This window comes from Pipistrellus kuhlii, unplaced genomic scaffold (genome assembly GCF_014108245.1).
Source record: "Pipistrellus kuhlii isolate mPipKuh1 unplaced genomic scaffold, mPipKuh1.p scaffold_m20_p_1, whole genome shotgun sequence".
Lineage (NCBI taxonomy): Eukaryota > Metazoa > Chordata > Mammalia > Chiroptera > Vespertilionidae > Pipistrellus > Pipistrellus kuhlii.
In genome coordinates this window covers 172,179,667-172,206,464 of record NW_023425404.1, presented here as the reverse complement: position 1 = coordinate 172,206,464, position 26,798 = coordinate 172,179,667, and the positions used below count along the sequence as shown (strand labels likewise).

The 26,798-nt window shown below is 41.7% G+C and overlaps 1 protein-coding gene across 9 annotated transcripts in view; it reads left to right on the top strand.

The window, feature by feature from the left end:
* The window catches only part of ATP10D (ATPase phospholipid transporting 10D (putative)), a 78,892-nt gene that overhangs the window by 32,714 nt on the left and 19,380 nt on the right, over positions 1-26,798 (top strand). For all 9 annotated transcript variants that reach the window (XM_036417132.2, XM_045572877.1, XM_045572879.1 and 6 more), the window contains 13 exons: positions 752-858; positions 1,129-1,260; positions 1,684-1,811; positions 1,931-2,183; positions 5,059-5,297; positions 8,946-9,134; positions 11,361-11,970; positions 12,599-12,705; positions 14,524-14,650; positions 16,939-17,123; positions 22,127-22,439; positions 25,317-25,393; positions 26,397-26,522. In XM_036417132.2, coding sequence (XP_036273025.1) covers positions 752-858; positions 1,129-1,260; positions 1,684-1,811; positions 1,931-2,183; positions 5,059-5,297; positions 8,946-9,134; positions 11,361-11,970; positions 12,599-12,705; positions 14,524-14,650; positions 16,939-17,123; positions 22,127-22,439; positions 25,317-25,393; positions 26,397-26,522 — 2,593 coding nt within the window. The remainder of the gene's footprint in view (positions 1-751; positions 859-1,128; positions 1,261-1,683; positions 1,812-1,930; positions 2,184-5,058; positions 5,298-8,945; positions 9,135-11,360; positions 11,971-12,598; positions 12,706-14,523; positions 14,651-16,938; positions 17,124-22,126; positions 22,440-25,316; positions 25,394-26,396; positions 26,523-26,798) is intronic.

Here is a 26,798-nt window from a genome sequence, read left to right as displayed (position 1 = left end):
ACCAGTTTGTCTTAGTGGATAGAGCGTCAGCTTGCCGACTGAAAGATCCTGGGTTCGATTCTGGTCAAGGGCATATACCTTGGTTGCGGGCGCATCCCCAGTGGGGGGTGTGCAAGAGGCAGCTGATCGATGATTCTCTCTCAAAGATGTTTCTAGCTCTCTATCCCTCTCTTTTCCTCTCTTTAAAAAAAAAAATCAATGAAATATATTAAAAAATAGATAAAAATATAGGAAGACTTCTCAAAACTCAGTAATAAGAATACAAACACTACACTTTTTAAAGTGTTCAAAAAATTTGAACAGACACTTCAGCAAAGAAGATATCTGGATGACAAATATCTGCATGAAAAGATGTAAGTTAAAACCATAGAGCACCAATGTTAAAATTACAAAAAACAACTGTACCCAATGTAGGTGAGGTTATAGAGGGATGGGAACACTTATACCGCTAGGAGCAATGTCAAATGGTACAGTTACTTTGTAAAACAGTTTGGAAGTTTCCTAGAAAATTAAACCTATACCCACTGTGTAATCTGAATACTAAAAAGCAATGGTATTTAGAAACTGTTACATCTTTTCCCCAGCCATAGCAGGTCACACTGAAATAGCAAAAGCAAATGGGCCAGAGCTTTGAAAGCTTTCCTGAGAACTACCTCAGTACTCTAATCAAGAAAACTCAAACCATGCTTTTTATTTTTACATCCCCACTTTTGCTGTTTAAAAATGAACCTATATGCTGTCTTTCTTATAGGGAACATTCCAACAAAGAACGCGTGGGTCTTGGGAAAGAAAATCTATTGCTTAGAGGATGCACCATTAGAAACACAGAGGCCATTGTGGGCATTGTGGTTTATGCAGGTTGGTTCTCACCATTGACTCCTTTGTGCTTTTCTACATGTTAATATGTTCCATTCGCTCCAAATGTCGTCTTCAGAGGCAGAAAGGAAATTTTGTCTTGATGAGCTTAATCATTGGTCTCTGTTTTTTTCTAAATGGATTACAAAAGCAAACTAAATTAACAATATTTATTATACAACTACTTTTTTATGAAATTATCTGCCAGAGAGATTTTAAAATGTGATACTTGCTGCCTGGCTTTAATATGACATATTGTGTTCACTTATACAGGCCATGAAACCAAAGCAATGCTGAACAACAGTGGTCCCAGGTACAAGCGCAGCAAATTAGAAAGAAGAGCAAACACAGATGTCCTCTGGTGTGTTCTGCTTTTGGTGATAATGTGTTTAACTGGCGCATTGGGTAGGTAACATTTCATTATTTGCAGACATCTTTTTGGCAATTTAATCATTTAAAAATATTTTACTTTAAAAAATTTATGAATATCTGACTTCTGTAAGAAAGGTTTTATTCGCCAGCAATTTCCCCCCCTTAAATCCTAATCTTAATTCTTTGGCCTGAAAAGCAGGAATGTTACTTATACTCAGTTATGCATGCCACAGTACTTGGAACCAGGGAAGGGATTTAAGTAGAGAGAGACTGAGACAAGAGAATGTGTAGCATTTTGAATTTGAATTTGAATTTGTTTCAAAAACAAGTCATTGGTGTTCAACAAAATAAATACTCATCCCTGTTTTTTTTTTGTTGTTTTTTTTAGAAATAAAGTTCTATATTTGCATACTATATATATAGCATCCATTAGATATCTGTGTATTTTTTTGAAAGGTCATGGAATCTGGTTGAGTAGATATGAAAACATACCCCTTTTCCAAATCCCTGAGCCTGATGGGCATGTCATATCACCAGTGTTGGCAGGATTCTACATGTTTTGGACCATGATCATTTTGTTACAGGTAATATCTATTGAGCTTATCATAGAATTTAAAGATCTTTGCCACTTATTCAGCTATATTCAGTTACTCAACCTTTTCTCCCCCTCTTTAGCATTTTTAAATTGTTTGGTTCTTTTTAGGTCTTGATTCCCATTTCCCTCTATGTTTCCATTGAAGTTGTGAAGCTTGGACAAATATATTTTATTCAAAGTGATGTGGATTTCTACAATGAGAAAATGGATTCTACTATCCAGTGCCGAGCCCTGAACATCACGGAGGATCTAGGACAGATTCAGTACCTCTTTTCTGATAAGACAGGAACCCTCACTGAGAATAAGATGGTTTTTCGAAGATGTAGTGTGGCAGGCTTTGATTATGGTCATGAAGAAAATGGTGAGTGTTGTGTGTCTATGATAACCTTAACATTGATCATTTTATACCCACTTAAAGGTTTGATAACTAGCATAGAAGTGCTATATTTAAGCATTGGGTACTTAAGTCATCCAGATGGGCATTAAGCTTAATTGTCATCCATTCAGAAAGTAGTAGGTCAAAGGCAAGGATCTGCTGCCATAGTTTCCTTTAAAGGAAAGTGAATTACCAGTAGAAGTAGAAAGTTGAAGTTGTAGATGTGACAATGCTATTGCATTATAAATGCTTTTGAGAATCTATTTCACCAGACTGAAATCTACTTGACCATATACATCTAGAATTTCTGGTCTTTTTCTTTGCAATGGCTTAAAAATTAGTCCATGTATACACACCATACACACACACACACACACACACACACACAGAATGCTGAAGGGGGTGATGGTAGAGGCCAGTTCTCCAAATAATTTAATTCTGGAGAAATGTATTATTAATTCTGAGACATTATTTTTACTGAAATGAAAACAAGTTAACCCTTCAGGGTTTTCTAGCAAAAGTGTTGGCTAGGAGATATTACCATAAAGAATTTTGCCACTTGGAAATAACCCCTTACACATATGTAATTGAACCAAATACATATGACAAGACCATTTTATGTTTTAAAACCTCGCAATTTAGAAATCTGGTCCATGGACTAAGCAGCGTAAAGACAACTAACAATCCAACAAGCACATATGTTTGTTGTTTATTTACTGTGCATTCAAGATCCTGGACATAATCATAAACAAGACAGATAAGGCCCCTGTTTTCATGTGGCTTCTACTGGAGAAAATAGTCACAAAGAAATTAATTTTTAAATCAAGAAAAACATTAAATAGCAAAAAGTGCTTTGCAAAGAATTAAAATGAGGTAATATGATAAAGAATGGTTGAAAGCCTACTTTGGATTGAATGACTGAGCAAGGCTTCTATCAGGGGGGGACATTAGAGTCTAGCTCTAAATTACATGATCTTAAAGTTCAGGGACAAAAGTCTTACAATCAGGGAGCAGCTGGTTTAGCCCTCTGTCTGAAATGAGCTTGCCAGTTTTCAAAGTAAAAGAAAGGCCAGTGAAGCTGGGTTTTAGTGAAAGTGTGGAAGGAGAGACAAGAAGGCTGGAGAGGTCAGTGGAGGTCAGGTCATTCATTCTGAGTTACATAAGCCAAGAAAAGGGATTCAGTTTTTACTCTGAGTGAACTGTGAAGCCACAGGAGAGTTTTGTGCAGGGAGTGATCCGATCTGCTTTATCTTTTAGGAAGATCACTCTAGCTACTGTGTGAGGAATGGATTGCTGAGGGGCAAGGAGACCAGTTATGAGCTATTGCACTAGTCCAGTTGAGAGATGATGATGGCTTGGACTAAGGTAATGGAGATGGAGAGAAGTCAAGATATTTGGGATGTATTTTGGATGAGCAATGGACAGCTCTTGTGATGCTATGACAAATGGGGCTGGGAAAGAAAAGAAGAATCAGGGAGAATCCTAGATTTTTGTTATGAGTAACTAGTATATACCGTGTTTCCCCGAAAATAAGACATCCTCCGAAAATAAGACCTAGCACATGGAAAGATAAGACATCCCCTGAAAATAACACCTAGCGCAACTTTGGGAGAAAAAATTAATATAAGACACTGTCTTATTTTCGGGGAAACAGGGTAGTTAGGTATCATTTACAAAGATAGGAAGACAGAGAAAGAGTAAGTCTGAGGGAGAAGAATAGGAGAGTTCTGTTTTCACATGTCAAATTTAAGTTATCTGTCATTTATTTATTCAACAAGTATTTGTTGAGTATCAAACATTGCTTTGGTCTTTGGAGATATAAAAAGCAGGTAAAATGACCTGCCCTTTAAGAGTTTATATTAAAAATATAAGCAAATAAGATATACTAGTATAGTATATAGAAGATGGTAAATGCTGGGATAAGATTCACAGTAAATAGTCTGGTTAGATCTGGGAAATCTTCATTGATAAGGGGACCTAAGAAACTTGAGGAAGTAATGGAGGAAGCCATACAGATATTTGCTGAAGAACCTTCTTGACTCCCAACTGGAAGCATCATATGAAGAATTGGATTCCAATTAGAAGTCAAAGTTGAAGGTTTAGTTCTGGAGGTCATATGCAAAGAGATGCTATTTCAAAGATGGGGCCAGATGACGTTACCAAGAAAGAGTTATAGGTGGAGAAGGGAGGGAGCTTCTACAGCAATTCAATGTTTGAGGCTTGAGGAGGAGAGAAGACAGCAGGAGAAACTGAGAAGGAACAGCCATTGAAGTAGGAGGAAAAATAGGCACGCATGGTGTCAGAGAAACAAGAAGAGCCATTTCAAGGAGAAAATAGCTCTGTTGGACATTGCTAAGAGTTCAACTAAAATACATGCAGATATGATCATTGGATTTGGTGACAGGAAGCTCATAAATGACCTTGACAAAAGCAATGTCAGTGAAGAGACAGGGACAGAAAGCCATGAGATTAGTTGAGGAGAGATTGGTGTAGGTGAAAGAGGGGAGAACTCTAAGGGTGAAGTCCTTGAGAAGGCCAGAGGGTTGGATGGAGAGCTTGAGTGGAGGGTTTGGCATTTGAATCTTTATCCATAGTAGGAAGAGAGAGAGTTTGGCTACAGATGCAGGTAGGTTGGTTGATTCAATGATGGGAAAAGAAGAAAGTCCCCATCTGAATGCTTCTCCTTTTCTCCACGAGGCAAGTTCATTAGCTAAGGGTATTGGGGGAGGAGTGGTTGGAGGCCAGGTTTGAAAAGGGAGGAGATGGTACGAAATAGCTGTCTTAAGTAAATGCCTGACATATTCAACTTGCAAGTGGTTCTTCTCAGGTAATGATGCAGTGTGACTTCTTTACCCCGCAGCCAAGCGGTTAGAGTCCTATCAGGAAACTGCCTCTGAAGATGAGGATCTTGCAGACACTCCCAGTGGCTCCCTTGGCAATATGGTGAAACCGAGGGCCCCCAACTGCAGGATGGTTCCTCACGGGCCTTTGCGAAGTAAATCCTCAAGTCATCTTGCTGGGAGCTGTTCTGCTCTAGCAAGTGGAGAAGGAGCTGGCGAAACGCCTCATTCCAGACAGGCTGCTTTCAGTAGCCCCATCGTAAGTGTGAACGCGTGGCTTGCCTCTTGTTCGTCAATAGTGAATAATGCCGGAATCTCCTCATAGCTATAATAGAGCCAAACACTGTGGTTTTTTCAACCAGAGAAGAGACCACACAGTTGCAGTTTAGTGTGAGTGCCATACCTATAATTAAAAGTATAAATAAACAAATCACAATATCTCCTAATTTGGGGGATAACTTCAGTGTTGAAAGATAATATAATTATTTCTGTTATGAGTAACTAGTATATACCGTGTTTCCCCGAAAATAAGACATCCTCCGAAAATAAGACCTAGCACATGGAAAGATAAGACATCCCCTGAAAATAACACCTAGCGCAACTTTGGGAGAAAAAATTAATATAAGACACTGTCTTATTTTTGGGGAAACAGGGTTGTTAGGTACCATTTACAAAGATAGGAAGACAGAGAAAGAGTAAGTCTGAGGGAGAAGAATAGGAGAGTTCTATTTTCACATGTCAAATTTAAGTTATCTGTCCAAAAATAGGAATCTTTCTTATTAGGGCCAATCATGTCTGAGCTTGCAGAAGGCTATCTTCTGTAAGGACCGTAGCTCCCTCGCAGGAAAGCTAACCAGAGTTACCTCGTACACAGGTTAGTATGTCTAAATCATTGGTCCCCTCCAAGGGCTTATTTATTTATATATTTTTATTTATTGTTAATGCTCATCCAGGGATATTTTTTCCCATTGATTTTTAAAGAGAGTGGAAGGGAGGGGGAGAGAGAGAAAGAGAAGGGACAAGAAAACATCAGCGAAAGAAAGACACATTGATTGGTTGCCTCCCATAGGGGCAAGGATCGAACTGTAACCCAGGTACGTGCCCGTGACTGAGAATCAAACCTGTGACCCCTTGGTGCCCAGACTGATGCTCTAACTCCGGAGAAGCACTGGCCAGGACTCTCACATTTATTATGACAGTACTTTTTGTAAACACAGCTTTGCTGACCGGAGCCCAACTTTGGCCAGCTCTGATACCTCTTTTATTATGGATACAGCGCAGGCTCTCAGTCATGCAGTCGTCAGATTCCCCAAGTGAGGTATTGGGATCGACTTACATCGATGGCATTTGTTACAAAGACGGAAGCTGCAAACTTTTCATCAGTCTGAGATGGACTTCAGAATGCAGTAATCTCTATGTTCTGAAGCCAGTTATTAGTCAATGTCGAGTACAATTGGTACAATGAAATCATTAGCTTCTCAGATCTCTCACTCAGTCCCAGACGTGTTCCGTAGAACTGGCATCTCTGAAATATGAAATCTGAGAATCCTGTTCATACCAGACTCTTGTTGGAGATTCCCAGTACCCAATAAGCCCCCTGAAAAGTGCTGCAGTAAAGAAACCTGTTTAGCTGAAACCGGTTTGGCTCAGTGGATAGAGCGTCGACTTGCGGACTAAAAGGTCCCAGGTTCTATTCCAGTCAAGGGCATGTACCTTGGTTGCGGGCACATCCCCAGTAGGGGGTGTGCAAGAGGCAGCTGATCGATGATTCTCTCTCATCGATGTTTCTAGCTCTCTATCCCTCTCTCTTCCTCTCTGTAAAAAAATCAATAAAATATATTATATTAAAAAAAGAAAGAAACCTGTTTAATATAAACTTTTTTTCCCAACGTATTTCAGTATGGAACTCTTTGTTTGGTTTGGGGTTTTGTTTTGTTTGCTTAATATGCACTGACATTCTGAGAAGGATGCCTCTGGAATATTGCTCCAACCCATGGAGTCTGACCGGCACCAGCTGGTGGTTTAATCATAGGCCTTGATAAAGGTCGTGCAACAAGTTTCCCAAGCATCCCTTGGTTGACTGAACATCGAGTGAGAAGTCTCAAATTTCACTACTGTCTTCTACTGACTTTGAGGGAAGGGTTATTCTCTGACTACCGAGGGCCCAGCCAGTCCCCAGCTCAGTGTTCCTCTGTTTGAGATGCATGAGGAAATGTGGGCAGCTCATTAAAGAATAGCCACCAGGTTATCAGAGCCTGTGAACTCCATCAGTCTGCTAAGTCAGATACCACAGGACAGCAGATATACAAGTATTTAGACAGAAATTTAAGAATGTTTTGTAACAGCAGATAACGTGGACTTTTAAAACCCATTGTGAGCCTGGGAACCTGGCTCAAGGTGAGTGCATCCTTCGAGAAAGAAAAGGAACGTTACCTTACTTGGGTTTCTGTTGTGCTGGTCTCATCCCACCCACTGTCTCCTTTACTTTATACAACCACCCTCTGAGGGAGGTGTTACTTTGACCATGATTCAGGAGAGGAAAATGAAGCTCAGAGGGTAAAGCGAGCTGCCCGACACCATGAGCTAGTATGCTGTGGATCTAGGAACTAAACCCAAACCCATATGATTTCCAACCTGTACTCTCTGCTTACCAAGCCCATGCTAGTTCTCACCAAACTCCTAAGCATAGAGTACGTGCCACAATCTTCTAAGTCTATGTCACGTGTCTCCATATTTTACTTTCCCCCCCTAAATCACTTCATGCATTCAAGATGCTTTGCCAGCCATCTGCATCTAGGACTCAATTGCATCTAGAGTACAGTGGCCTTTTTGTGAAATTGATTTGACGTTCCTCATTTGACTCATCTGAAAAACTCCTAAGGCAGTTAATTGTATGTTACTGGATTATAAACAGATTTCTGCCACAACATTCTTTGCTAGAAATAGTATTCCTAAATAAGTGTGAAGAGTACCGTGTTGAACAAAGTGGAGTATTTTTTTCAACAACAACTTGCTAGAGCCAGTTTGTACAAAGAGTCTTTAAGAGGACAGCGCTGAATAGAGTTGCCATAAAATTGTGATGATCAGGAATCTTTTGGCAGAACTTTTAGGAATTCCCCATAGAATGTTATTAGGAAATGCTGATTAAAGCTGGTAGCCTGCTCACAGTAATTTTTATTTTGGAGGGTTGGTTTTTTTGTTTGTTTTTTTACAACCATAGTGACTTGAGTCATACAATATTTTGTTAAAATAAATGGTATGAATAATGCCCTTACTTTAAAAAGAGTTGATACTCATCAGTTGCTGATGAACGAATCTATGTCCAAGGTAGAATCCTTGTCACAGGAATATGTATAGCTCTGGTTCTGTGTATTTCAAAATAAAAAATAAAAACTCATCCCACTAGATTTTGGTGAAATGCATTGTCCCTACCTCCTGTTTAGTTTAAGTTAATAGTCAAGGTAGTTCCCATTAATATTGTGCATTCTAAATTTTCCTTTTTTGGGGGGAGGGGGGTCTTTTATTTCCCTGTTCTCACTTTCCACAGTACTATGTATTAATATATTAAATATTTTTTATGTATTTTATTGATTTTTTTTTATAGAGAGGAAGGAAGAGAGATAGAGAGTTAGAATCATCGATCAGCTGCCTCCTGCACATCCCCCACTGAGCATGTGCCTGCAACCAAGGTACATGCCTTGACCAGAATCAAACCCGGGACCCTTAAGTCCTCAGGCCGACGCTTTATCCACTGAACCAAACAGCTAGGGCTAAATATTGTTTTAGAAGAATAAAGTTTACTGTGTCATGATTCATATATTCTGGTTATAAAAGCTTCTCATTTAGATTCAAAAGTCCCATTTTTAGACATTTGTTATAATAACACTTTGTCTTATTGGATCTCCAGGAAACAGATGTGGTGCCAGACACCAGGCTTTTGGATAAATTTAGTCAGATTACACCTCAGCTCTTTGGCCCCCTGGATGAGACCATCCCAGACCCACCACAGGAGAGTCTGTGCATCACTGACTTCTTCATTGCTTTGGCAATTTGCAACACAGTAGTGGTTTCTGCTCCTAACCGACCACGACAAAAGGTAAGGTCTCTAATGCAAACAAAGGTCACCTTTCAGAAGAGAACTTCAGATTTAAATGCATCTGTACTGGTCTTGTTATGTGGGTAATAATTAATAATAATAATAATAGCAGCTAATAATACCAGTTTAACAATTACACAGCAATTAGTGCTCTGCACTTACGATGTCCTAAGTGATTTCAGGTGCTGTTACTCCACTGTCATTTTCTGTCTTAACAGTTGAGGCTAAGTTGCCGAAACCGGTTTGGCTCAGTGGATAGAGCATCAGTCTGCGGACTGAAAGGTCCCAGGTTCGATTCCGGTCAAGGGCATGTACCTTGGTTGTGGGCACATCCCCAGTAGGGGGTGTGCAAGAGGCAGCTGATCGATGATTCTCTCATTGATGTTTCTAACTCTATCCTTCTCCCTTCCTCTCTATAAACAATCAATTTAAAAAAAAAACACAACAACAACAACAAAAAACAGTTAAGGCTAAGTAATTTGCTCAGTCACAGGATAGTTTTGTGGGGAAGGTGGGATTCGGACCCAGGAAGTATGGCTCAAGGCTACTATATATTTTGCTTCTAGGAGGGTAGCTGAAGAAAGCGATTTCTTGTGGAATGTGGCTCTGTTCATTTTGCTTTTAAGTTTTCATACCAAATTGAAGCTTTTATTTATTTATTTTTTGAGGCCTCTGAGACTTCCACCATAGTATGCACTGCATCAAACAAGATACAGCATATTAGATTTATTAGCACGTCTCATGAGAATGTACCTTTTTCATGTACCAGTTGAGTTAGCTTTAAATCAATCTATCTAAAATCCAATACATCTATAATTCACCAAGGTTCTGCAATTCCCACGAAAGCTGGGTTTCTAAAGTCTACTTGTAGCTTAGAATTCATGGAAAATTCATTTCCAGTTAAAAAGAAAAACTCGTTTTAGAGGCTGGTGATTCGCCGCTCGCTGTGCTGGCTTCCTTGTGTATCACTGTCTCCCCTTTTGCATACAGCCACTTAAAATTCAATTTGCAGCACAATCCAATTAGATTTTAATTTTCCATCAGATCATTTTCTTTGGGCAACTTCAGAGGTGGTCAACTTTAACATAAAAATAATTTACTTCCAATTAAGCTTTCATTTGCTCAGAAACTATACATTTTTATAAGATTTCAACTAGAAAGTTGCCCTTTGAAAGTGATTATGTAATTAGAGGATAAATTGTGGAGTGTTCTGTTTTCTCCCAACATAATAGTTTATATACATCTATTTCCAAAGCAGACATCTTTTAGTGTTTTCTGCTTAAGAAATATTGATACCTATCTCCAAAGAATATAATATCCTATGGCCGGAAATAAAATATAGGTATATACGAGCCTAAGTTTCATGATGTTTCAAGGCAGGGATAAGAAGCAATAAAAAAAGGAGCTAATTAGAATTCTCGTGGAATACAGAAACCTAATGGGTTATCGAAAAATTGGCCATCATGAGTCCCTCAGACTACCATAAAACGAGTAATCTTTAGAAGAAAACTTTTTTAATTCCTTGGGCATTTCTGAATGAGAAAATTTTAGGAACCAATTAATTGCTCTTCACAGTCGAATATGCTATTAGTGAATACTAAACTTACAAGTTTTAAATTGTTATTGCTAGGATGCTTACAATAAAGATTATGGATTTTTCTATATTTTAAATTAGCTCATTAGGAAAAAATTGCTAATAAGTACACACACTGCTGGCAATATTAGCATTTTATGTCTTTTGCTATTTGTCAGATTTCGTCCTGAATGGTTGTAGAAGTTCATGATGCCATCAACATTAGCACATCTTTTTCATGATGGCTCTTTATATTTTCACTGTTGTTCTCTGCAGCCGCTATAAGCATGAAGCCAGTTGCTATCTATTTAACGGAGTGGTAACTCTTTGTAGCTCCTTTCCCGCCACCCCCATCTCTCTAGTTTGACTTCAGAGTTGTCTTTTTTAAAAATATATTTTTATTGATTTTTTTTATAGAGAGGAAGGGAGAGAGACAGAGAGCCAGAAACACCGATGAGAGAGAAACATTAACCAGCTACCTCCTGCACACCCCCCACCGGGGATGAGCCCCCAACCAAGGTACATGCCCTTGACCGGAATCGAACCCGGGACCCTTCAGTCCACAGGCCGACGCTCTACCACTGAGCCAAACTGGCTTCGGCCAGAGTTGTCTTTTGACTGCATTATTGAGACCTTCCCAAATTCCTTCCTAGATCCGACTCTCTTCACTAAGTGGAATGCCCATTAAGTCTTTGGAGGAGATTAAAAACCTTTTCCAGAGACTGTCCGTCCGAAGATCAAGCTCACCATCTCTCGCCAGTGGGAAGGAGCCATCTCCTGGGGCCCCGACCGCCTTTGTGAGCAGACTCTCCCTCTTCAGCCGAGTGAAACCGGCCTCCCCTGCGGAAGGAGAGGCCTCCCAGACAGCCGGGAGCCCACAGGGCCCTGGCAGCTCCGCTTGCCCCACGGAAACAGAGAGACAGAACGGTGATGCGGGCATCACCCATGGCAAGGCGGACGCCCTCCCCGGACAGCCCTTGACCTCCAGTCTGTGTTACGAGGCGGAGAGCCCGGATGAGGCGGCCTTAGTGTATGCCGCCAGGGCTTACCAATGCACTCTGCAGTCCCGGACCCCGGAGCAGGTCATGGTGGACTTCGCTGCTCTGGGCCCATTGACATTTCAACTCCTACACATCCTGCCCTTCGACTCAGTGAGGAAAAGGATGTCCGTTGTGGTCCGGCACCCGCTTTCCCACCAAGTTGTGGTGTATACAAAGGGTGCTGACTCTGTGATCATGGAACTGCTCTCCGCGGCCTCCCCAGGTGGGTTCATGTAGAACTGAGGGTGGCGAGGTGAAGGGCTCAGAGATGGAAAGTCCACTCTCGGTGGTTGATGAGAGCAAATGGGCAGACCTGTGGGGATCGGTCAGACTTGCTGAAGTAGAGAAGGCTCAGTAGGATTGGGTGAGAAAGCATCTAAGTTTGGGGGCCACCCAGACCCGGGTGCAAATCTGGCCGCTGTCATTAGTGATGTCTTGATAAGTTACCTGACTTCTGTATCTAAGTCTTCAGTAAAGGGGGATTACAGTGCCTTCTTTATAGGTTCCTCAGAGGTTTGGCGTCATACTGCATCCCATACATGGACAGCAGCCTTTACCCAGTGCGCGCAAACTGTAAATGCCCGATGGAGGACTGATAGCATTGTTAGAGTTATTGCCCCTGCTGGTATTGATGGTGAGGGAACAGGGCCGATATTAAGTTCTTGGTACTTTCCTCTCCCCAGGGAGAATGGGAACAGCAGGATGAATTCTGGGGTTTCCTTTTATCAATGTACATTTGAGGTCCAAAACCGTAAGGCCTTTTGTTCGTTGTAGGTTCAGGTATTATTTTTTTTTTTAAATACGTCATTGGGCCGACTGGTGGGAACCCTGTGTTTTGCTAATTATTTCAGATGGAGCAAGTCTGACCAAACAACAGGTGATGATAAGGGAGAAAACCCAGAAACACTTGGATGACTACGCCAAACGAGGCCTCCGCACTTTATGTATAGCCAAGAAGGTAGGCTGCTTAGCGCTCTGCTCGCCCTTGCCTTCCAGGTAATGTGATTTAAGAGAACCTGACGGCCCTCTCAGGTGGCTCAGTCAGTTGGAGCAGCATCCTCTGCGCTGGAAGTTTGCGAGTTTGATTCCAGGTCAGGGCTCACACCTGGGTTTTGGGTATCATCCCTGGTTGGGGCGTGCATAGGAGGCAGCCGACCAATGTTTCTCTCTTACATCCATGTTTCTCCCTTTCTCTCTCCCTCCAGATCCCCCTCCCTGTCTCCCTCTTCCTTTCTGTCTTTCCAAAAATCAACAAAAACATCTCCTCAGGTGAGGCAAAAGAGAGAGCTGACTTCCACTGGGCTACATTTGTGTCGGGGGCAGGATCATTTCACCGAAAAGGCAGAGGGTCTCTTTTGATCTTGAACTCTCCATTCTTACACTTAAGTGTGAATAGATAGAAAGTGGCTCTCCCCCTCTACTTCAGCTGCTTTATAAGAACTGCAATGTAGATTTCTCCCTCTAAGGTAGGTGACCAGACGTCCCGCTTTTGGCGGGACAGTCCCGATTTTTAACAATTTGTCCCGCATCCTGTGGCGTTTAAATCGGGACTTTTTTAAAACGCCGCGGGACAAATTGTTAAAAAGCGGGACGTCTGGTCACCTTACTCTAAGTAGGGGTGTCGAACTCAATCAGAGAAGGGGCCAAAATCTAAAATCCAGCCTAAATCGCGGGCCGAATGGTTTACTGAACAGTCATAAACTGTCATTGTGATGGAAACGCAGCGGAGTGCAGTGATGACAGCGCGGTGCGGGCCACATTGCAAGGCCTGGCGGGATGGATTTGGCCCTCGGGCCTTGTGTTTGACACATGTGCTCTAAGGCAACCTGAAGACAAAGGAAAATGCATCATTCATTCCTTCTCAAGGAATTCCTCCTAATTTTTGTTTGGAACACGCCTTTCTTGCTTTACCAGCAGGATCTGCTCTCTCTTTTTACCTTTACAAATAACTGACCCTATAAGCCACATGTGTCAAACACAAGGCCCAAATCCGTCCCGCCAGGCCTTGCAATGTGGCCCGCACTGCGCTGTCATCACTGCACTCCGCTGCGTTTCCATCACAATGACAGTTTATGACTGTTCAGTAAACCATTCGGCCCGCGATTTAGGCTGGATTTTAGATTTTGGCCCCTTCTCTGATTGAGTTCGACACCCCTACTATAAGCAGACCATCAGAAGACATCAGGTGCTGCTGACTTCATACTACCTCACGCTACACCGTTAGAATCACCTGAACTTAAATAAGCGGAGATTCCTCCCAGCTACATACTCTCTGGTTTAACTGAATGCGTTAACCCAGTTTCCTCATGTATGGTGCAAAGATACTGAGCTATAGGGTCTATTCATCATCAATGTTACACCAGGCCAGTGGTCAGCAAACTCATTAGTCAACAGAGCCCAACATCAACAGTACAAGGATTAAAATTTCTTTTGAGAGCCAAATTTTTTAAACTTCTAAATGAGTCACCCAGGTCGTGGTATTTTGTGCAAGAGCCACACTCAAGGGGCCAAAGAGCCGCAGTTTGCCAACCACAGGGTTAACCCAATTCCCTCATGTATGGTGCAGATACTGAGCTATGGGGTCCATTCATCATCAGTGTTCAGTAGGCTGATCATAGAATTCGGGAAGCGTCTGACGAGGGTGTGGGCCTGGCACGAGGGTGCCAGAGAGAGGAATACCTAAAATAAGCTGATGGCTTGCTATTTCTCCAGGAATCGGGCCTGGCAGGATCGTCACGTGACTTGCCTTGTAACTCCTTTCTCCCCTCACCCCCAGGTCATGAGTGACACTGAATATGAAGAGTGGCTGAGGAACCATTTTTTAGCTGAAACCAGCATTGACAACAGGGAAGAATTACTGCTTGAATCTGCCATGAGGTTGGAGAACAAACTGACTTTACTTGGTAGGGAGACTATGTTGTATTTTCTGAGCACAAATTTGAAAGCCACTGGGCATTTCTAAGTTATTCACCAGTGCCTTCCCCCTCCCCCACTTTGATCTAATAGATACACGTGATTCTGCCCACCCTATGTGGTCTCATATCAACCCAGTTCCAATCCTCTCTATTCCGTTCCCCACTGCAGTGAACTAGACTTTATTTGGGGTCAAATCGGGGTGGTCTTTCTTAAGGAGGTCATTAAAAAACCCAACACATAACATAGAGTACAAATCATAGAAGCATCCTGGTTCCAGAGAAGAAAGCTGAAGCGTCTTGCCAGGCACTGGGTGCCTTACTTAATATGTGCTCTTGCCGAAACCGGTTTGCTCAGTGGATAGAGCGTTGGCCTGCGGACTGAAAGGTTCCGGGTTCGATTCCGGTCAAGGGCATGTACCTTGGTTGCGGGCACAAGAGGCAGCTGTTTGATGATTCTTTCTCATCGATATTTCTAACTCTATCCCTCTTCCTCTCTGTAAAAAATCAATAATATATATATATATATATATATACATATACATATATATATATATATATATATATATATATATATATATATATGCTCTTTCTGAATCTGCAGAACAAATCTTCATTATATTTAGGAGAAACTTGGAGCGCAGAGCAGTCAGTGATGTGTCCTAAGCCACACGCTCCTAACTGACAAAGTTACGGAGACGCTCTGGCCTGCCTGGTTCCAGGGCCCGTGTTCTTTATTCTGCACCTGCAGTTGGGCTAATGAAATGTATTTCTCTGACTTCCTGATTTCAACTAAAAGTTACACCCTGACACGCCTTGTGTCAGATGGAGCTGTATCCTGAAGTCTTCCAGAGCACTTCAAAAAACACTGGCGTCTGGAATTCTAATTCAATTGTTCTGAAGTGCGGCCTAGACATTTGAATTTTTAAAAATATTTATATTTTATTGAATTTTTTTTACAAAGAGGAAGAGAGAGGGATAGAGAGTTAGAAACATCCATGAGAGAGAAACATCGGTCAGCTGCCTCCTGCACACCCTCCACTGGGAATGTGCCCACTGCCAAGATACATGCCCTCGACTGGAATTGAACCCAGGACCCTTGAGTCCGCAGGCCGATGATGCTCCACTGAGGCCAACCCGCTAGGGTGACATTTGAATTTTTAAAAGTTCCCCAAATAATTCTAAGAGGCGGACAGGGTTGGAAACCACTGCCTTAGACCTGGAGATCTGATTTCCAATATAAACACTAACATCCAGGGGACCGGCCTCTGAGCTCCATTCCTCTGGCTCAGAGAAAAACAATGCTCTCTCTTAGCCTCTGGCCAATAAAATAATGATGATGCCTGCTGCTGAGTCCTTTCTCAGTGACAGAGTGTGTACCTGTTTGGCATTTCCTCATCGGAAATTCTAAGCTCTAGAATACTCTGTGGGCCCAGTGCCAGAACTCACTTGGCAGCAAAATCAGGCCCGACTTGATAAGAGTGTTTATACGTCTTTATTATCCTAACTAGTATGAACATGTGTATGCTATGCTGCAGACATATCAATGTGCCAGATTATCATATATTACAGCATATTCTCTTTTTAAAAATCTGTAAAATTGTTTTATTCCAGTACTTATCTGGCCCTATTTCAGAAAAGAGAATTGTGGACTTAACACTAGGAAAAGAGCATGGAAAATAGGTGTTACGCCTTACTGACAAGAGCATTCTTTATAATTCTGCTCTTACCTTTGGGAGTGACATAGAATTATAAAATTACAGAGTAAGGTTACCTACGTAACAGTGCCCCCTCCATTTACAGAAAAGAAAGCTAGCCAAAGGGAGAATAAGGGAGTTTGCTAAACTTATTGATTCTTTTTTTTTTTTTTAATATATTGATTTTTTTACAGAAAGGAAGAGAGGGGGATAGAGAGTTAGATACATCGATGAGAGAGAATCATCGATCAGCTGCCTCTTGTACACCCCTACTGGGGATGTGCCTGCAACCAATGTACATGCCCTTGACCAGAATTGAACCTGGGACCTTTCAGTCCGCAGGCTGACGCTCTATCCACTGAGCCAAACAGGTATTGGCTAAACTTACTGATTCTTAAGGCTTCCTTCTGAAAATGTTACTTTGCATGCGATTTTGGCCTGGGTCTTCACACTTCCTTTGGATCTCTGGAAGTTACTAGAGCAAGACCGGGTTGACTTATTGGTAGGGCTCAGTGACTGCCTCGGTGAGCCTCGGCTGGCTGAGTCTCTTACAAGCCCTGTTGCCCTTTGGTGAATTTGTAGGTGCCACTGGCATTGAAGACCGTCTGCAGGAGGGAGTCCCCGAGGCCATCGAGGCCCTTCACAAAGCCGGCATCAAGATCTGGATGCTGACGGGGGACAAGCAGGAGACGGCTGTCAACATCGCCTACGCGTGCAAACTGCTGGAGCCGGATGACAAGCTCTTTATCCTCAACACCCAGAGTAAAGTATGAATCATGAGGTTTACACTGATCTCTTTTGTTTGTTTTTTCAAAGCCAGGGGAGCATTTGTGATTTGATGAATGTGAGGAGGAAGAAAAACCGATAACCATTAGCTCCTTGATAATTATTTATTGTATGCAGCAGCCTGCCTCGTGCTTGTGGAGAGGGGAGGGCAATACCATAGTTCTTCTAAAGGCTTGGTGAGATGTCAGAATGGTTCAGAGGAGCCATTGCTGAATAAAGGTATGAAAAGAAAGTTTCTTTTTTATTCTCCACACCCTCCCTTAAGTTATTGGGTTGCTTACCAGGGTTTTGACAAGATTAGCCCATAATGACAGAATATATCAAGCTCTAGGATAGGAAGCTATCTCCCGTTCAAGTTGAGAGGAAGTGATGATTTCTATTGGAATCAGGTGAATAAGTTAATATTTTCATGGTAGTTCTAAAAATAGACTCTCAGGGTAAGCATGCCCTCTGGTGGTAATTCTTGTATAGTGCTATTGAGAATTCCAAAAGTTTGAAGAACTCTTTAAGCAGGGATTTAAAAAAAAAAAAAAAATATATATATATATATATATATATATATATATATACACACACACACATATATATATATATATATATATATATATATATATATATATATATATATATTATTGATTTCTTACAGAGAGGAAGAGAGATAGAGAGTTAGAAACATCAATCTGCTGCCTCCTGCACACCCCCTACTGGGGATGTACCCACAACCAAGGTACATCCCCTTGACTGGAATTGAACCTGGGACCTTTCAGTCCACAGGCCGAAGCTCTATCCACTGAGCCAAACCGGTTTTGGCTAAGCAGAGATTTTTCTTAAGGAAAAGGAACTTAGAGGTTTGGAACCAACTGTTGTTTCTAACCCCTCCCTTCCCACCTAATCTCTAACACAAACATTCTAATCAGTACACGATTTTATTTTTCCAGAAAGTCCCTAGCATAGTGAGTGACATTCTAAGGTTTTCTGCATATTGTGTAATTCACTTGGAACACCTCCCTCACTCCTTCCTCCATAATCACACTGAATCACTGACATCCATTCTGTCAGGGCAGCCTGATTTTCACACCCTGGAGCTTCCCACCCGGTCACATCTGGGACTCAGTCACCGGCTGCCACGTTTGGTTAGCCATGTTTCTATGATCAGGCCTCAGGTCATACCCAATGAGACTGTACACTTAGAGGAAATAAAATTTTCCATAGTTAACATGAAGTAGGTTCTCTCTGGCAGTTGGTAGTGGCCCAGGGACCCCTAACCACAATCACCAGCCAGCTCCCAGGGTCAGCCAGAGGCTGAGACAAGAGAATGCTTAGTATTGTAATCACTACATTGAATGTGCCCTAAGGTTGATAAGACCCAAGTTCAAAGACTTGGCCTGCCCTTGACCAGGTATGTGACCTTGGGGAGCTACCCTCCTAAGCCTTCTTCCTCGCCTGTAAAATGAGTGTAATGCCTATTTCATAAGGTTGATGTAGACTTTAAATGAGAAAACCTAAATTGTTTAATGTTTTGCCTGGCAGAGGCCAGGGGTTCAATGAATCTTAAAAAGGAAAAGTAATTTTTGGTGTTTAATTTTGACATTTTATGAGCAGTAAAACATTTAGTATTTTGAAATGTATTTGTAAACTAGAGGCCAGTGTACAAAATTTGTGCACTTGGTGGTGGGGGGGAGGGGGTTCCCTCAGCCTGGCCTGCGCCTTCTTGCAGTCCAGGAGCCCTCGAGGGATATCTGACTGACGGCTTAGACCCCTGGGCCTAAGCCGTCAGTCAGACATCCTTAGCAATGCCACAGAGGTGGGAGAGGCTCCTGCCATCTCCCTTGCACTCACTTGCCCCGTTAACCTGGCTCAGGGCTTCTGGCTGAGTAGCATTCCCCCTGTAGGAGTGCACTGACCACCAGGGGGCAGCTCCTGCACCGAGCATCTGCCCCCTGGTGGTCAGTGTTCATCATAGTGACCAGTTGTTCGATGTTCAGTCAATTTGCATATTAGCCTCTTATAGGACATACAATTTATGGTAAAAGCATTTAACACTACCAACCCAAGAAAAATTCACAGTGTATCATCTGTGGAGTGTTCTAAGTTCAAAAGATTATTTTATTTTTTTTGCTATTGAAAAGCACAGGTAGAATAACGAAACAGAACACTGTGAACTTAATTTAGTTTTATGATGAGTCAAGTTCATGATTATAAAATGCCAGACACATCAGGGGCTCAGTCACTGGTATTATTTCCTCTTTTCCTCACTCTGCACCCCTCTGGAGATCATCCTAAGAGTTAAAGGAATTGAAGATCACGGAGCCCAATTTGTCATTTAGGGGAGGAATTGCTCCTGTGACATTCTAAATGGGCCCCTGGCAACTAGGGGAATGTCTTCTCGTTTCTACAGTGTAGCGCTCAATGTTAAAAGTCCCCGTCATCTTTTGTCTCTAACTTTGTAAATTGGATTATAGTAAATGTATCCGCTCTACACAAAGTTCCACTCTCATAAAAGTCTTCTTGCTTTTATGTTTTAATTATTTCCTAGATTATTTATTGTGCCATGATATATAAAGGTCTTTAAGGATTCATCATTTAGTTTTTTAAGTTTTATAATTTTATATATTCTCCTGAGATAGTAACTTCTTATTTTCATGTTTATTAGTCTATAAAAGGCTTTTTAATACAAGATCTCATTGGTATTTATAATAAGTAGAGCAGATAAAATTATAGTATTCCTGTTCTATAGCTTGAGATTTGAAAAGGTTCTGATGATTTGCCTAAGTACCTATAGCTGATTACTTGCAAGCATGCTTTCTATAGTATCCCACAAATAATGAAGATCAACTACATATTACATAATCTGTATTAACCTGTCTACATATATATTTACATACAATTGATTCTATTGTAATTATTCATTGAGCTAAGTTATATAAAGTTGTCAAAAACACTGAGTTAGCAAATAGTAATCCATTACCCATAAGGGAAATACAGGATTATGTTCCCGGGACCTCTGGTCACAACCTTTTTGTCAGCCAATCAGTACATAACTTTGTCTCCTGTGTGTTTCTGTTTAAAGACAACTTATTGTACACACCCATACACACACACATACACGCATCCATGTTTGATTCATTAACACCGAACAGCACTGACTCATGTCTGACTAAACCTTATCTGACACACATATTTTTTTCCATGAGGCACATTGTAGCTTTCTTATGCATAGGAACATTTGACAGCACTTCAGCACTATACTTTGGGGAACATTTTTTTTCTTTACCCCCCCTCTATTGCCGTCCATCACTACTCCCCCCCCCCCCCCATTCATACCCTCCCCCTCTGGTGTCTCTGTCCATTGGTTAGGCTTATATGCATGCATTAAAGTCCTTTGGTTGATCTCTCCTCCTTACATTGGGGAACATTTTAAACAGTGAAATCACCAATAAAAAGCACACTTGTTTACAGTTTGGGAGCTGACATGAGAAGGCAGAGTGTCACCTTTCACTGGACAGGTGCACAGCTCTTGACTCATTTATTGTCACTCCGTCCATGTCCACAACTGGCTGTAAAAGCAAAATGAGTATTGATAGTAGGCTTTCAGACAAATTTCAGCAAATAGGTAAAATCGCAAATCGCACAAATAATGAAGATCAACTGTGTGTGTGTGTGTGTGTGTGTGTGTGTGTGTGTGTTCATACACACTTCTGAAGTGAAAGTACAGTTAATTTATGAACTAAACACATGCATATGCAGATAAGAGGATAATAGAATCATAAAACTACAGAAAATTTACGTTTGTATTTTGGAGGGCATCCACTCAGGCTGCATTCAGTACACTGTGAGCCTATGAAGGCTACAAGGACTATTCATGGTATTGGGATCAGATCTGTTCCAGAGGTAAAGGTTGCCAGGTAGCTCCATTGTAAAGTGGAGTCTCTTGTTTATAGTTTGTGCAGTTATGAAGTCCTTGTGTCATACGTACATAGCCATATCTCCTTCCTCCCTGCCCATCGCATTTTGTTGTGGGTTGAGAAATGCTTGATAAAACAGCATTTGAAATCCAGGGTAAATGGCCTCTGAGTAAGGGGCTCTTGGACGAATTAACTGTTTCAGGCTCAGCTTATATCATGCACTGCTCCTGGATCTCACTTGGCTCTCTGCTTAGCCGTCATTTGATACAATTTTTGGATAGGTTTTGATAGTTAGTCTTTTTCAGTAGAATTCATTCAGTGAATATTGATTGAATCTTATGTGGCTCTCTTTTAGGCATTGGGAAGGTTTTAAAAGAAGAACTTCCTGACTAGTGTGGGTGGGGCGAGTGGAGAGAGGTACACCCACCAAATGTGATGAGCGCCACTAAGAACGTGCCAACCAGAATATCCATCCAGGAGGGCAGGGATTTTCATGTTCACTTGGCATATCCCTAGCACCTAGAATGTTTTCTAACATACACTAGTTCCTCTATAAATACTTAGTGAATGAATGGATGGATGGATGGATGGATGAATGCCTTAAATAAAGAATATAAAAACAGTATTTACTGATTTAAATTCTGTTGTGTCATGCCTTACACGAAGGGCTTTGCATGCATTATTTCACCCATTCCTCACAATGATGTTAGGATATAGACAACATTTACATTTTTTCAGATGAGAACCTTGAGGCTACACGATTTGCCCAAAGTCAGGCAGCTAGTAACTGGCAGAATAAGACCAAAGGGCTCTTGAGGTTCAGTGTTTGAGAAGGTAACTTGCACAAATAAAGACATTCTATGACTATTTCTGTAGCTGTAGAATTGGACATGAACTGTCTTCATTCTTTTAACTGCTTCCCACATACACACAGAAGCTTTTGTGGAAGAGCTGTCAGGTCTCTGAAAGCACCAAGGGTTGCCATGGTGCACAATTGCTAAAGAATGACAGCAGCACATTTCGCTGGATGTGGCCACCAAAGAGCCCCAAGGCTAACTGTCTCTGCCTCTTGCTTCGAGGATGCCTGTGAGGTGCTGATGGGCACAATTTTGAAGGAACTCCAGAAGAAGAATCCAGTCTTTCCAGAGAAAGCACCTTTAAGTGAGGATGTACCCCACCCGCCTTCTGCCCCCCGGGACTCGGGGCTGCGGGCTGGGCTCGTTGTCACCGGGAAGGCCCTGGAGTTTGCCCTGCAGGAGAGCCTGCAGAGGCAGTTCCTGGAGCTGACTGCTTGCTGCCAGGCCGTGGTCTGCTGCAGAGCCACACCCCTGCAGAAAAGCGAGGTGGTGAAACTGGTGCGCAACCATCTCCGGGTGATGACCCTGGCCATTGGTGAGTGGGGATGGAACCTAGCCTTGGGCTTCTCACTTTCCTGCCACCCCAAGGCTGATCCTTCTGTCTGTCCTTCCTTCTGTATATCTGTTTACCCTTCTGACTGGCTGTGCTTTACCTCCCCTTTTTCTTCCTTCTTTCTTTCCATCCCACCACGCCTCCTTCCTTTCCCTCCGTCACCTATTTGACCACCTGCTATGAACCAGATAGTAGGAATGTGACCATATAATAGCCAAGACTCTTTAGGTTCCATGTCAGAACCCCTAATCAACTGGATTAAGAAGGGCAATGTATTGAACCAAAAATCTGAAAAATCTAGTTCTACCTCCAGGAAAGTTTAATTCAGGGACATGAACAACTCCTTTATTTATCTATTCACAAATATTTATTGAATGCCTTTTAGGTGCCATTTTTTCTTGGCAATGGAGATTTAAGAGTATGTACAGCTGACAAAGCACCTTTTATTAAGGAGCTTACATCTAGTAGGAGGGAATGTAGTAACCAATGAAACGAAAAAGCATAAATATATAAGATATCTCAAGAGTGACAAATACTAATAAAAAAATAAAGCAGAGCTTGGGGATGTAGAACATTAGGGAGGGAGAGGGGGCTGCTATTTTAAATATGTGTTTCAGAGGTCTCACTGATAAGATTGAATGAGAGGAGAGACTTAGAGGAAATGATAAGTGGGCCATGGGAGGGAACTCTGTGGGGAGGACATTCCTGGCAGAGAAGACAATGGAAATAAAGTTCAAGGACAATGCTTGTTATGAATGAGGCCAAAGAAAATTTAAGGGAGAGAAGAATTTTCTGCAGGTTAGTAAAGGACAGAGAGGTGGAAGGTGGCCAGACCATGTAGATTCTTGGAGGTCATTATAAATGTTTGGCTTTTATATAAAGAGTTAGTGAGTCATTGGAGTACTTTGAGCAGGAGAAGGACCTGATCTGCCATAAGTTTAAAAGGCTCACATTGTCTCCTGTGTTAAGAGTAATTGTAGTGGTGTGTAGACATGAGTAAGGACACCAGTTGAGTGGCTATTGAAATAATGAGGCAAGAGGTGATGGTGGCTTGAGCCCAGATAGAAGCAGAGGAGGTGGTGGGACATGGCCAGAGAATGGACATGAAATTGAAGAAAGAACTGGATAACATTTGCTGGTGAATTTGATATGCTATATGATAGGAGGAAATAAGGGTGACAACACGGTTTTGTCTCAAAGAACAGAAAGGAAGGAGCTACCATTTACTGAGATGGAGTCCAAGAGTTGGGTTTTACATATTAAGTTTGGAAAAGTGGTGTCAGGTAGGCAGCTGGATCAAGGAATAGAATTCAACAATGAGGAATTAACTAGAAGTATAAATTTTGGAATCATAAATCCAGTGGTGATATGTAAAGCCTTGATATTTGATGAGATCACCAAAAGTGAGTATAAATGGAGGAAAGAAGTAGTGTGAGATTAAGCTCTGAGACACTCCAATGTCTAGAGATTAGCAAGATGAGAGGAGTCAGTTATCTCTCTCTTAAATATATATATATATATATATATATATATATATATATATATATATATTATTGATTTTTTACAGAAAGGAAGAAAGAGGGATAGAGAGTTAGAAACATTAATGAGAGAGAATAATCAATCAGCTGCTTCTTGCACCACCCCTACTGGGGATGTGCCCGCAACCAAGGTACATGCCCTTGACCGGAATCAAACCCAGGACCTTTCAGTCCACAGGCCGATGCTCTATCCACTGAGCCAAACCGGTTTCGGCTCAGCTATCTCTTTTAAGGGTCTCTATTTTCACCTGGATTGTGTTCAGTCTCGGGAAGCTTCTCCCTTCAAGATGCTGATATAGCCACCCAAAATTTCCAGATTTACCTCCTATCCTATTGACAGCCTTAATGAAAAGATAGCACTTCCTTTTACGTTTCTGGAGTCAATCATCATGATTAGGGTGGGACTATGTTCAACTGTTTTATTGAATGGACATATCAATGAATGAATTGGTCAAGCTGGATCCAGATATTCCTGAGGCTAGAACCCCCAGACATGACAGTTATATCAATTAAGTTCTGGACATGTCAATTATATCAGGTGACCTTATCTGAACCAATCACTGAATCTAATAACAGATAATGCTAACTGTCCAAGCAGTTGTCCATTCTAACTCTCGGGGTTTGGATTTGTATGAACAAACCATATAGATTCCTAGTTCCCAAGGAAAATCAGGATACTATTACCAGAATATAAGTGAATGGTTGGTGGGTAGTTGGGAACAGTAAATATTCGTTACCCACCGAAAGGCAGTAGCTCTGCTTAAGAAGCTTCCAGTGTGCTGGGGAGACCCAGAGCTCTATAGCAAACACAATATCATGTGATGGGTATAATAGAGATACACAGGGTGGTGATAGAGCCCAAGGAAGGGGCATCTGCTCTAAAGGGAATATGAGACGGATCTCTCAGAGGAAATAGCATCTAAACTAAGATCAAGAGCAATTGAAACCCAGCAAGGTGGAGTGGGGTTGATGAGGACAATGTTATAGGAATAGAAAAGCAGCATGTGCAGTGGCTGCAAGAAGCAGGTTATATATCTGAAAAATTGAAAGTAGAGCGGGTGACATAGAGAAAAGAGAGAGCAGTCCAGAAAGGTGCCATAGCATGAAGGATTTTAAGGCAGAATTGAACTTGGAATTCATCCTGATGTTAGTTGGGTGCCACCTTTAATTTCTGCCTAACTAGCGTCCAGGTGTCTTGGAGACCTTGGAGTAAACTTTGAAGGTTGTGTCTGTCTGCTTGAGTGGCCAATATTGATCTGCAGAGTTTGCATCCTTTCTTTACTCCTCATATGTATCTCGCCTTTTCTTCTGTCCCATAAAGGTGATGGTGCCAATGACGTTAGCATGATACAAGTGGCAGACATTGGGATAGGGATCTCAGGTCAAGAAGGCATGCAGGTGAGTGGATGCTGTGCCCCCAAGTTCTATGAACTTGACCTCCCCCATCCAAGGCAGCGTTCTTTATGGTAAAATATCTGGTAGAATGAGACTCTCTGGTTAGCTCAGGAGTGGGAAACAGGAAGTTTATCCATTTATTCATTGATTATTTATTGGGCATTATGGTCTTTTCCTGTGTAATTTTAGCTCTGTGACTTACCTGTTCAGTTTTAAAAATATAACTAATCTAGATCGTAACTATGTATATGTATTATGCAATAATGTGACTTTTTCAACTGAAAATAAAGACTACTAAGGATTTGAAAAAAATAAAGATCCTAAAGAGGGAGGAAGAAGAGAGAAAAGAGAATGGGAGTGTCCCATTTGCATGCATGCATGGGTGCCTGGGTGTCCGATAGTGTTTTAGGCACATAATTCAGATAGAGTCGTATCCAAAAGACTGCTTTTTGTGTATGGAGCAAATGTTGTGAGAGGAAGATAGGTCGTGAGACCTAGGTTTTCCCCAAAATTGTAAATTATGACATCTGTACAAAAGATTAGAAATTCAAGTGTCTCTTTGCCTGACACATACAAAGTTACATAAAATTGTGACTCCGATTTTGATATCCTCCTCATTGAGAAGTGAATACACACGTAAATCACGCAGTTCTTGCTAAAGGAGCTGCTTTGAAAATTCTCTTGCTGATGTTACATCGTGAGTAGTGACCGAGGAGAAGTCATGTTTCATTCAACCATATCGGAAAGCTGAGTAGTAACTTCAGGCACCCTATTAAGGTTTCTGTAGGGCTTCGTTTGTTTGTTTATGGTGGGTTGTTGTGTTTTTTTGTTTGTTTGATTTTTATGGGAGGGCTTTCTTTTGTTTTTTGGACGTTTTTTTCTGGTCTGCATGTAAGGTTTCCACCACACATTTGACTAATGAGCCTGTGGTGCTCAGCCTGCCATGCTAGGTCTGTTCTGAAATGCTGAATTGCTCAGGGTGGTTCTCTCTTCATTGCCTCCGCAGGCTGTGATGGCCAGCGACTTTGCCATTTCTCAGTTTAAACATCTCAGCAAGCTCCTCCTTGTCCACGGGCACTGGTGTTACACACGACTGTCCAACATGATCCTCTACTTTTTCTACAAGAACGTGGTATGTAGCTACAGAGGATTTATCCCTTTCCCCCGCCCACCTTTCAATCCTGCTTGCTTATGGGATGAAAAGGAAGTGCCCTGCCCTATCCGGTGTGGCTCAGTGGATAGAGCATCAGCCTACAGACTGCAGGGTCTCAGGTTCAATTCCGGTCAAGGGCATGTACCTTGGTTGCAGGCACATCCCCATTAGGGGGTGTGCAAGAGGCAGCTGATCGATGTTTCTCTCATTGATGTTTCTAGCTCTCTATCCCTCTCCCTTCCTCTCTGTAAAAAA